This window comes from Panulirus ornatus, chromosome 50 (assembly GCF_036320965.1).
Source record: "Panulirus ornatus isolate Po-2019 chromosome 50, ASM3632096v1, whole genome shotgun sequence".
NCBI lineage: Eukaryota > Metazoa > Arthropoda > Malacostraca > Decapoda > Palinuridae > Panulirus > Panulirus ornatus.
Genome location: NC_092273.1, coordinates 21,083,393 through 21,096,820, shown reverse-complemented (window position 1 = coordinate 21,096,820; position 13,428 = coordinate 21,083,393). Strand labels below are relative to the sequence as shown.

At 43.2% G+C, this 13,428-nt stretch overlaps 1 protein-coding gene across 1 annotated transcript in view; it reads left to right on the top strand.

The window, feature by feature from the left end:
- LOC139764651 (organic cation transporter protein-like) overlaps window positions 1-13,428 on the top strand; it is a 57,534-nt gene that overhangs the window by 27,088 nt on the left and 17,018 nt on the right. Inside the window, exon 6 of the mRNA XM_071691510.1 lies at window positions 11,038-11,192. Coding sequence (XP_071547611.1) covers window positions 11,038-11,192 — 155 coding nt within the window. The remainder of the gene's footprint in view (window positions 1-11,037; window positions 11,193-13,428) is intronic.

Genomic DNA, 13,428 nt, shown 5'->3' with positions numbered 1-13,428 from the left:
GGCAAGAAAAAATGCAGAATAAAAAAGACAGACTGCTCACGGGCCTTGACCCCTCCCTGTGAGGCTCGTGGCATGTGTTAGGAAAATACACAGAAGCGCTTGACAGGCCACTCAAAATGTCGCCTAATATTGCGATGGAGAAACGTAAAGTGTTAAAGGAAAAGAAGAGGGGAAAAGCTCGTACCTATTGTAAGAAAGGAAAGAGGAAAGTTGCGTTGAACCAGTTTTTCTGACAAGTGTGATCGGTAAAACACTGTAATGTATAATAAAGCAAGTAGATGACTTCTTGTAAAGAAGTACTACGTGAGACAGAACATGGTTTCAGGGAAAATAGACCATGCATAACAAAACTCATAGACCTCTACTGGGGTATCACATTCGTCTTAGAATAAAGAGAAGGATGGATGAACTGTGTGTCACTCAACTATTACAAAACTTTCAACATTGAAACATAGAAAGTCCGTGAAGACACTGGATCTTCAAGTAAGCTTATTATTGTGGAGATTCGGTCGTTAGGTAGAAAAGTAACTCCTCGGTGATGGAGAACAAAGGGACGTACATGAGAACAGTTTCCTCAGAAATGTAACCACCATTGTCGTGCTAAAGGGCTCAGTCCTGTGACCATTGCTCCTCTTGATCTACTTATTAGGGGACCTGTAAGGACTCTAGATTTTGTTTAATTTATGGTTGATGAGATTTTACCCAATGAGATATGAGTGTAAAGTACTAAGGATAGAACATGGAAAATGAAGACCTAAATACGATTGTTATTAGCTGGAATCTGTGTAAGAGAGACTTGAGAGATGACAGCGTCTCTTAATTGTCTGCTGGAAGATATTGCAATCCCACTAAGGTACATGGTCAAGACACATTTCACAAACTGTTCAAAGCATACCTTTGATCAAAACTATATCATTGATGCCAAGTCTGGTAACAAGATTTCAAGAATCACAAAGAACTAGTAGAGAAGCTCCAGAGGGTGAACAGGGCAGAAAATGTGGACCTTTATCTGAATTAAGAGAGGCATGTTATAGTGAGAGGACCAGGCCATAGATTTATCCAGCACGGAAGAAAGAGGAATGAAAGGTCTAACTTGATCATAACCCTCAAGTTTTTAAACCATTTGGATGATCTCAAGGGTGTAATTATCCTCGAAATATGCACAGATAGAACCAAAAGCTGTAACATGACATTATGTAAAGAACTTAATTGGAAAAATGAAAAGAGATATTTCTATAGTATCAGAGTAGTGGATCAATGAAATAAACTTGGTGAACTTGCGAATGTTGATATCATCTCAAAGTTGAAATATTTGCACGATGATGGGAAAATTTCAAGAGATGGGGCCCCATAAACATACATTTCCTTCCCTATACTGTACAAAGAGGTGAGTACACACACATAGTAGTTTGCACTGAGTTCCACCACTCACTCTACTGCAACCTGTCAAGGTTCGAATCCATCACGAGGCTTCAAGCTAACTTAAATGTTTATCTTACATTTTGCTCTTGCTATATCAAAGGAAACCTTACGTGTTATGTTTATATATAAATATAGGTAAGACATGCTATATGGACGAGAATGGGACAACACCAGTATAGATTCATGTGAGAAACTGCAGAAGCTGGTGACTGAGTTTGGTAAAGTGTGTGAAAGAAGAAAGTTAAGAGTAAATGTGAATAAGAGCAAGGTTATTAGGTACAGTAGGGTTGAGGGTCAATTCAATTGGGAGGTGAGTTTGAATGGAGAAAAACTGGAGGAAGTGAAGTGTTTTAGATATCTGGGAGTGGATCTGGCAGCGGATGGAACCATGGAAGCGGAAGTGGATCATAGGGTGGGGGAGGGGGCGAAAATTCTGGGAGCCTTGAAGAATGTGTGGAAGTCGAGAACATTATCTCGGAAAGCAAAAATGGGTATGTTTGAAGGAATAGTGGCTCCAACAATGTTGTATGGTTGCGAGGCGTGGACTATGGATAGAGTTGTGCGCAGGAGGATGGATGTGCTGGAAATGAGATGTTTGAGGACAATGTGTGGTGTGAGGTGGTTTGATCGAGTGAGTAACGTAAGGGTAAGAGAGATGTGTGGAAATAAAAAGAGCGTGGTTGAGAGAGCAGAAGAGGGTGTTTTGAAATGGTTTGGTCACATGGAGAGAATGAGTGAGGAAAGATTGACCAAGAGGATATATGTGTCGGAGGTGGAGGGAACGAGGAGAAGAGGGAGACCAAATTGGAGGTGGAAAGATGGAGTGAAAAAGATTTTGTGTGATCGGGGCCTGAACATGCAGGAGGGTGAAAGGAGGGCAAAGAATAGAGTGAATTGCAGCGATGTGGTATACCGGGGTTGACGTGCTGTCAGTGGATTGAATCAAGGCATGTGTATGGGGGTGGGTTGGGCCATTTCTTTCGTCTGTTTCCTTGCGCTACCTCGCAAACGCGGGAGACAGCGACAAAGCAAAAAAAAAAAAAAAAAATATATATATATATATATATATATATATATATATATATATATATATATATATATATATATATATATATATATATATATATATATATATGTACATGTATATACATAGCGCAAGGAAACAGACGAAAGAATGGCCCAACCCACCCATGGAAATGGTGGAGATCTTGTAGATTTACGTGTTGAAAAAGGACTGGTGATTGGGAATACCAGGTTTAAAAAGAGATATATACACAAGTATACGTATGTAAGTAGGATAGATGGCTAGAGAGCGTTATTGGATTATGTGTTAATTGATAGTCGCGCGAAAGAGAGACTTTTGGATGTTATATGTGCTGAGAGGTGCAACTGGAGGGATGTCTGATCATTATCTTGTGGAGGCGAAGGTGAAGATATGTAGAGGTTTTCAGAAAAGAAGAGAGAATGTTGGGGTGAAGAGAGCGGTGAGAGTAAGTGAACTTGGGAAGGAGACTTGTGTGAGGAAGTACCAAGAGAGACTGAGTACAGAATGGAAAAAGGTGAGAACAAAGGACGTAAGGGGAGTGGGGGAGGAATGGGATGTATTTAGGAAAGAGGTGATGGCTTGCGCAAAAGACGCTTGTGGCATGAGAAGCGTGGTAGGTGAGCAGTTTGGTAAAGTGTGTGAAAGAAGAAAGCTGAGAGGAAATGTGAATAAGAGCAAGGTTATTAGGTACAGTAGGGTTGAGCGACAAGTCAATTGGGAGGTAAGTCTGAATGGAGAAAAATTGGAGGAAGTGGTGTGTTTTAGATATCTGGGAGTGGATCTGGCAGCGTATGGAATCATGGAAGCGGAAGTGAATCATAGGGTGGGGGAGGGAGCGAAAGTTCTGGGAGCGTTGAAAAATGTGTGGAAGTCGAGAACATTATCTTGGAAAGCAAAAATGGGTATGTTTGAAGGAATAGTGGTTCCAACAATGTTATATGGTTGCGAGGCGTGGGCTATAGATAGAGTTGAGCGGAGGAGGGTGGATGTGCTGGAAATGAGATGTTTGAGGACAATATGTGGTGTGAGGTGGTTTGATCGAGTAAGTAATGAAGGGTAAGAGAGATGTGTGGTAATAAAAAGAGTGTGGTTGAGAGAGCAGAGGAGGGTGTTTTGAAATGGTTTGGTCAAATGGAGAGAATTAGCGAGGAAAGATTGACAAAGAGGATATATGTGTTAGAGTTGGAGGGAACGAGGAGAAGTGGGAGACCAAATCGGAGGTGGAAAGATGGAGTGAAAAAGATTTTGAGTGATCGGGGCCTTAACATGCAGGAGGGTGAAAGGGGTGCAAGGAATAGAGTGAATTGGAATGATGTGGTATACCAGGGTCGACGTGCTGTCAACAGATTGAACAAGGGCATGTGAAGCGTCTGGGGTAAACCATGGAAAGTTTTGTGGGGCCTGGATGTGGAAAGGGAGCTGTGGTTTCGTTGCATTATACATGACAGCTAGAGTCTGAGTGTGAACGAATGTGGCCTTTGTTGTCTTTTCCTAGCGCTACCTCACGCACACGCGGGGGGATGGAGTTGTCATCTCATGTGTGGCGGGGTGGCAATGGGAATGAATAGGGGCAGGGAGTATGAATCGTGTACATGTGTATGTGGGTATATGTCTGTGTGTCTATATAATGTATACGTTGAGATGTATTGGTATGTATATGTGAGTGTGTGGACGTGTATGTATATACGTGTGTATGTGGGTGGGTTGGGCCATTCTTTCGTCTGTCTCCTTGCGCTACCTCGCTGACGCGGGAGACGGCGACATAGTATAATAATGATAGAATATATATATGTTTATCTCTAGGGATAGAGGAGAAAGAATACTTCCCACGCATTCCTCACTTGTCGTAGAAGGCGACTAAAGGGGACAGGAGTGGGGGGCTAGAAACCCTCCCCTCCTTATATTTTAACTTTCTAAAAGGGGAAACAGGAGTCACGCAGGGAGTGCTCATCCTCCTCGAAGGCTCCGGTTGGGATGTCTAAATGTGTGTGAATGTAACCAAGATGAGAAAAAAGGAGAGATATGTGGTATGTTTGAGGAAAGGAACCTGGATGCTTTGGCTCTGAGTGAAACGAAGCTCAAGGGTAAAGGGGAAGAGTGGTTTGGGAATGTTTTGGGAGTAGAGTCAGGGATTGGTGAGAGGAAAAGAGCAAGGGAGGAGTAGCACTACTGAAACAGGAGTGGTGGGAGTATGTGATAGAGTGTAAGAAAGTAAACTCTAGATTGATATGGGTAAAACTTAAAGTGGATGAGAGAGAGATGGGTGATTACTGGTGCCTATGCACCTGGCCATGAGAAGAAAGATCATGAGAGGCAAGTGTTTTGGGAGCAGCTGAGTGAGTGCTTTCGTAGTTTTGATGCGAGAGACCGGGTTATAGTGATGGGTGATTTGAATGCACAGGTGAGTAATATGGCAACTGAGAAAAATCATTGGTCTACATGGGCTGTTCTGTGTTGTAAATGGAAATGGTGAAGAGCTTGTAGATTTGTGGGCTGAAAAAGGACTGGTGATTGGGAAAACCTGGTTTAAAAAGAGATATACATAAATATACGAATGTAAGTAGGAGAGATGGCCAGAAAGCGTTATTGGATTACGTGTTAATTGATAGGCGCGCGAAAGAGAGACTTTTGGATGTTAATGTGCTGAGAGGTAAAACTGGAGGGATGTCTGATCATTATCTTGTGGAGGCGAAGATTTGTAGAGGTTTTCAGAAAAGAAGAGAGAATGTTGGGGTGAAGAGACTGAGTACAGAATGGAAAAAGGTGAGAGCAAAGGACGTAAGGGGAGTGGGAGAGTAATGCGATATATTTAGGGAAGCAGTGATGGCTTGCGCAAAAGATGCTTGAGGCATGAGAAGCGTGGAAGGTGGGCAGATTAGAAAGGGTAGTGAGTAGTGGGAGAAGAGAGAGGCATTTCGATGAGCTTTGCAGGGAAATAATACAAATGACGGTGAGAGGTATAAAAGAAAGAGGCAGGAGGTCAAAAGAAAGGTGCAAGAGGTGAAAAAGAGGGCAAATGAGAGTTGGGGTGAGTGAGCATCAGTAAATTTTAGGGAGAATAAAAAGATGTTTTGGAAGGAGGTAAATAAAGTGCGTAAGACAAGGGAACAAATGAGAACAACGGTGAAGGGGTCTAAATGGGAGGTGATAACAAGTAGTGGTGATGTGAAAAGGAGATGGAGTGAGTATTTTGAAGGTTTGTTGAATGTGTTAGATGACAGAGTGACAGATATAGGGTGTTTTGTTCGAGGTGGTGTGCGAAGTGAGAGGGTTAAGGAGAATGCTTTGGTAAACAGAGAAGAGATAGTAAAAGCTCTGAGGAAGATGAAAGCTGCCAAGACAGCGGGTTTGGATGGCATTGCAGTGGAATTTCTAAAAAAAAAAAGGGGGTGACTGTGTTGTTGACTGGCTGGTAAGGATATTTAATGTATGTATGACTCATGATGAGGTGCCTGAGGATTGGCGGAATGCATGCTTAGTGCCATTGTACAAAGGCAAAGGGGATAAAGGTGAGTGCTCAAATTACAGAGGTATAAGTATGTTGAGTATTCCTGGGATATTATATGGGAGGGTATTGATAGAGATGGTGAAGGCATATACAGAGCATCAGATTGGGGAAGAGCAGTGTGGTTTCAGAAGTGGTAGAGGATGTGTGGATCAGATGTTTGCTATGAAGAATGTATGTGAGAAATACTTAGAAAAGCAAATGGATTTGTCTGTAGCATTTATGGATCTGGAGAAGGCATATGATAGAGTTGATAGAGATGCTCTGTGGAAGGTATTAAGAATATATGGTGTGGGAGGCAAGTTGTCAGAAGCAGTGAAAAGCTTTTATCGAGGATGTAAGGCATGTGTACGTGTAGGAAGAGAGGAAAGTGATTGGTTCTCAGTGAATGTAGGTTTGCGGCAGGGGTGCGTGATGTCTCCATGGTTGTTTAATTTGTTTATGGATGGGGTTAATGTTAAGGAGGTGAATGCAAGATTTTGGAAAGAGGGGCAAGTATGCAGTCTGTTGTGGATGAGAGAGCTTGGGAAAAGAGTCAGTTGTTGTTCGCTGATGATAGCGCAGGTGGTTGATTCGGGTGAGAAACTGCAGAAGCTGGTGACTGAGTGTGGCAAAGTGTGTGAAAGAAGAAAGCTGAGAGTAAATGTGAATAAAAGGAAGGTTATTAATTACAGTAGGGTTGAGGGGCAAGTTAATTGGGAGGTAAGTTTGAATGGAGAAAAACTGGAGAAGTGGTGTGTTTTAGATATCTGGGAGTGGCTCTGGCAGGGGATGGAACCATGGAAGCGGAAGTGGGTCACAGGGTGGGGAGGGGGCGAAAGTTCTGGGAGAGTTGAAAATTGTGTGGAAGGCAAGAACATATCTCGGAAAGCAAAAATGGATATGTTTGAAGGAATAGTGGTTCCAACAATGTTATCGGTTGCGAGTAATGGGCTATAGGTCGAGTTGTGCGGAGGAGGGTGGATGTGTTGGAAATGAGATGTTTGAGGACAATATGTGGTGTGAGGTGGTTTGATCGAGTAAGTAATGAGAGGGTAAGAGAGATGAGTGGTAATAAAAAGAATGTGGTTGAGAGAGCAGAAAAGGGTGTTTTGAAATGGTTCGGTCACATCGAGAGAATGAGTGAGGAAAGATTGACAAAGAGGATATATGTGTCAGAGGTGGAGGGAACGAGAAGTGGGAGACCAAAATGGAGGTGGAAAGATGGAGTGAAAAAGATTTTGAGCGATCTGGGGCCTGAATATGCAGGAGGTGAAAGGCGTGCAAGGAACAGAGTGAATTGGAATGATGTGGTATACTGGGGTCGACGTGCTATCAATGGATTGAACCAGGGGATGTGAAGCGTCTGGGGTAAATCACCATGGAAAGTTTTGTGGGCCTGGATGTGGAAAGGGAGCTGTGGTTTCGGTGCATTATACATGCCAGCTAGAGACTGAGTGTGAACGAATGTGGCCTTTGTTGCCTTTTCCTAGCGCTACCTCGCGCGCATGCGGGAGGGGGAGGTTGTCATTTCAAGTGTGGCGGGTTGGCGACAGGAATGAATACAGGCAGCAAGTATGAATTATGTACGTGTGTATATATGTGTATATCTTTGTATATATATATATATATATATATATATATATATATATATATATATATATATATATATATATATATATATATATATATATATATATATATATATATATATATATATATATTTTTTTTTTTTTTTTTTTTTTTTCATACTTTGTCGCTGTCTCCCGCGTTTGCGAGGTAGCGCAAGGAAACAGACGAAAGAAATGGCCCAACCCCCCCCCCCCCCATACACATGTACATACGTCCACACACGCAAATATACATACCTACACAGCCTTCCATGGTTTACCCCAGACGCTTCACATGCCTTGATTCAATCCACTGACAGCACGTCAACCCCTGTATACCACATCGCTCCAATTCACTCTATTCCTTGCCCTCCTTTCACCCTCCTGCATGTTCAGGCCCCGATCACACAAAATCTTTTTCACTCCATCTTTCCACCTCCAATTTGGTCTCCCTCTTCTCCTCGTTCCCTCCACCTCCGACACATATATCCTCTTGGTCAATCTTTCCTCACTCATTCTCTCCATGTGCCCAAACCATTTCAAAACACCCTCTTCTGCTCTCTCAACCACGCTCTTTTTATTTCCACACATCTCTCTTACCCTTACGTTACTTACTCGATCAAACCACCTCACACCACACATTGTCCTCAAACATCTCATTTCCAGCACATCCATTCTCCTGCGCACATCTCTATCCATAGCCCACGCCTCGCAACCATACAACATTGTTGGAACCACTATTCCTTCAAACATACCCATTTTTGCTTTCCGAGATAATGTTCTCGACTTCCACACATTTTTCAAGGCTCCCAAAATTTTCGCCCCCTCCCCCACCCTATGATCCACTTCCGCTTCCATGGTTCCATCCGCTGACAGATCCACTCCCAGATATCTAAAACACTTCACTTCCTCCAGTTTTTCTCCATTCAAACTCACCTCCCAATTGACTTGACCCTCACCCCTACTGTACCTAATAACCTTGCTCTTATTCACATTTACTCTTAACTTTCTTCTTCCACACACTTTACCAAACTCAGTCACCAGCTTCTGCAGTTTCTCACATGAATCAGCCACCAGCGCTGTATCATCAGCGAACAACAACTGACTCACTTCCCAAGCTCTCTCATCCCCAACAGACTTCATACTTGCCCCTCTTTCCAGGACTCTTGCATTTACCTCCCTAACAACCCCATCCATAAACAAATTAAACAACCATGGAGACATCACACACCCCTGCCGCAAACCTACATTCACTGAGAACCAATCACTTTCCTCTCTTCCTACACGTACACATGCCTTACATCCTCGATAAAAACTTTTCACTGCTTCTAACAACTTGCCTCCCACACCATATATTCTTAATACCTTCCACAGAGCATCTCTATCAACTCTATCATATGCCTTCTCCAGATCCATAAATGCTACATACAAATCCATTTGCTTTTCTAAGTATTTCTCACATACATTCTTCAAAGCAAGCACCTGATCCACACATCCTCTACCACTTCTGAAACCACACTGCTCTTCCCCAATCTGATGCTCTGTACATGCCTTCACCCTCTCAATCAATACCCTCCCATATAATTTACCAGGAATACTCAACAAACTTATACCTCTGTAATTTGAGCACTCACTCTTATCCCCTTTGCCTTTGTACAATGGCACTATGCACGCATTCCGCCAATCCTCAGGCACCTCACCATGAGTCATACATACATTAAATAACCTTACCAACCAGTCAACAATACAGTCACCCCCCTTTTTAATAAATTCCACTGCAATACCATCCAAACCTGCTGCCTTGCCGGCTTTCATCTTCCGCAAAGCTTTTACTACCTCTTCTCTGTTTACCAAATCATTTTCCCTAACCCTCTCACTTTGCACACCACCTCGACCAAAACACCCTATATCTGCCACTCTGTCATCAGACACATTCAACAAACCTTCAAAATACTCATTCCATCTCCTTCTCACATCACCGCTACTTGTTATCACCTCCCCATTTACGCCCTTCACTGAAGTTCCCATTTGCTCCCTTGTCTTACGCACCCTATTTACCTCCTTCCAGAACATCTTTTTATTCTCCCTAAAATTTACTGATAGTCTCTCACCCCAACTCTCATTTGCCCTTTTTTTCACCTCTTGCACCTTTCTCTTGACCTCCTGTCTCTTTCTTTTATACTTCTCCCACTCAATTGCATTTTTTCCCTGCAAAAATCGTCCAAATGCCTCTCTCTTCTCTTTCACTAATACTCTTACTTCTTCATCCCACCACTCACTACCCTTTCTAAACAGCCCACCTCCCACTCTTCTCATGCCACAAGCATCTTTTGCGCAATCCATCACTGATTCCCTAAATACATCCCATTCCTCCCCCACTCCCCTTACTTCCATTGTTCTCACCTTTTTCCATTCTATACACAGTCTCTCCTGGTACTTCCCCACACAGGTCTCCTTCCCAAGCTCACTCACTCTCACCACCTTCTTCACCCCAACATTCACTCCTCTTTTCTGAAAACCCATACTAATTTTCACCTTAGCCTCCACAAGATAATGATCAGACATCCCTCCAGTTGCACCTCTCAGCACATTAACTTCCAAAAGTCTCTCTTTCGCACGCCTGTCAATTAACACGTATATATATATATAAATACGTTGAAATGTATAGATTGGTATATGTACGTGTGTGGACATGTATGTATATAAATGTGTGTGTGGGTGGGTTGGGCCATTCTTTCGTCTGTTTCCTTGCGCTACCTCGCTAACGCGGGAGACAGCGACAAAGTTTAATAACAATAATTAATATATATATATATATATATATATATATATATATATATATATATATATATATAATCCCTGGGGATAGGGGAGAAAGAATACTTCCCACGTATTCCCTGCGTGTCGTAGAAGGAGACTAAAAGGGGAGGGAGCGGGGGGCTAGAAATCCTCCCCTCTCGTTCTTTTTTTTTTCTAATTTTCCAAAAGGAGGAGCAGAGAAGAGGGCCAGGTGAAGATATTCCCTCAAAGGCCCAGTCCTCTATTCTTAACGCTACCTCGCTAACGCGGGAAATGGCGAATAGTTTGATAATTGTCTTCGTTTTCTGCAATGCTAAAAAGTAATGTTTACCATCCACCAACTGTTTCATAACAAGTATTGTTACATGTAAACGAGGTTGAGGCATTATATCAAAGTGGCAAGGTTGTAGCTTAGTTCTAATTCTGAGGTTAGTTTTCTTTTGTAGTTAACTTTGTGGGTTTGATGTTTCCTAAGAAAACGGAATAAAGTTACCAAGTTACAATAATTAATAGAAACGAAGCTGTAAAGTTCCAGGCAGTAGGAATGAGGCTGTTATGTTCCATGTGGTAGGAATGCACTAAATGACAGCTTATGTGGACCGTCTAGAGCAATATTTCAGTGCCAGCTGGTTGTTGTTATGAGATAACCTAACATTTTACCTCCTGGTGTTGTGCAGGTTCGGGAGGAAGACCACGCTAATCCTGGGCGTCGCCATGTACTTCACGGCAGGCATCGCCACCACCTGGCTACCATCCTTGGCCCTCATCTTCGTCTTCCGCTTCACATGTGGCCTCATGCACTCCTCAATCATGCAGTCTAGTTACATACTCGGTACGCACACCTACATACTCGGTACGCACACTTACATACTCGGTACGCACACTTACATACTCGGTACACACACTTACATACTCGGTACACACACTTACATACTCGGTACGCACACTTACATACTCGGTACGCACACTTACATACTCAGTACGCACACTTACATACTCGGTACGCACACTTACATACTCGGTACGCACACTTACATACTCGGTACACACACTTACATACTCGGTACGCACACTTACATACTCGGTACGCACACTTACATACTCGGTACGCACACTTACATACTCGGTACGCACACTTACATACTCGGTACGCACACTTACATACTCGGTACACACACTTACATACTCGGTACGCACACTTACATACTCGGTACGCACACTTACATACTCGGTACGCACACTTACATACTCGGTACGCACACTTACATACTCGGTACGCACACTTACATACTCGGTACGCACACTTACATACTCGGTTCGCACACTTACATACTCGGTGCGCACACTTACATACTCGGTACGCACACTTACATACTCGGTACACACACTTACATACTCGGTACGCACACTTACATACTCGGTACGCACACTTACATACTCGGTTCGCACACTTACATACTCGGTACGCACACTTACATACTCGGTACGCACACTTACATACTCGGTTCGCACACTTACATACTCGGTACGCACACTTACATACGCGGTACGCACACTTACATACTTGGTACACACACTAACATACTCGGTACGCACACTTACATACTCGGTACGCACACTAACATACTCGGTACGCACACTTACATACTCGGTACACAGGCAGAAGTATGTTTCATGTTAATACCTCATCTCTCTACCCAGCCCCATCCTAGGATTACAAAATACTGGTGATGAAACTGTAACATCCTACACCAGTGGTGAGGCTACTGTAACATCCTATACCAGTGGTGAGGCTGCTGTAACATCCTATACCAGTGGTGAGGCTGCTGTAACATCCTATACCAGTGGTGAGGCTGCTGTAACATCCTATACCAGTGGTGAGGCTGCTGTAACATCCTATACCAGTGGTGAGGCTGCTGTAACCTGCTGAACCAAAGATGAGAGAGCAGTCGTAACGTGTGTGAAGTATTGTATATGGTGAGGAACATCACGCAATCACTACAGACCACAGATAACCTCATGATGGGGTGCTACACCATGATGTCACACTTCAGTAACAGAACATCACTTCCGCCAGTGATAACCTTACCCCGTTAACGATACAACTGTACCATCCTAGCCCATCAATGATGTTAGTCACATTCCTAGCCCATCAAGGATGTTAATTACCATCCTAGCCCATCAAGGATGTTAGTTACCATCCTAGCCCATCACTGATGTTAGTCACATTCCTAGCCCATCAAGGATGTTAATTACCATCCTAGCCCATCACTGATGTTAGTTACCATCCTAGCCCATCACTGATGTTAGTCACATTCCTAGCCCATCAAGGATGTTAATTACCATCCTAGCCCATCAAGGATGTTAATTACCATCCTAGCCCATCACTGATGTTAATTACCATCCTAGCCCATCAAGGATGTTAGTTACCATCCTAGCCCATCACTGATGTTAGTTACCATCCTAGCCCATCAAGGATGTTAGTTACCATCCTAGCCCATCACTGATGTTAATTACCATCCTAGCCCATCAAGGATGTTAGTTACCATCCTAGCCCATCACTGATGTTAGTTACCATCCTACAACAGCACAGGGAGCAATGAAGAATGTGTGGAAAGAGAACGTTATCTGGGAGAGCAAAAATGTGTATGTTCGAAGGCATAATAGTTCCAACAATGTTATATGGATGCGAGGCGTGGGTTATAGATAGGGTTGTGCGGAGGAGGGTGGATGTGTTGGAAACGAAATGTTTGAGGACAAAATGTGGTGTGAGGAGGTTTGATCGAGTAAGTAAAGATGTGTGGAAATAAAAGAGTGTGGTTGAGAGAGCAGAAGAGGGTAGAAGGATGGAGTGAAAAAGATTTTGAGCGATCGGGGCCTGAACATACAGCAGGGTGAAAGGCGTGCAAGGAATAGAGTGAATGGGAACGATTTGGTATACCGGGGTCGACGTGCTGTCAATGGATTGAACCAGGGTATGTGAAGCGTTTGTGGCAAATCATGGAAAGTTTTGTGGGGCCTGGATGTGAAAAGGGAGCTGTGGTTTCGGTGCATTATACATGAGAACT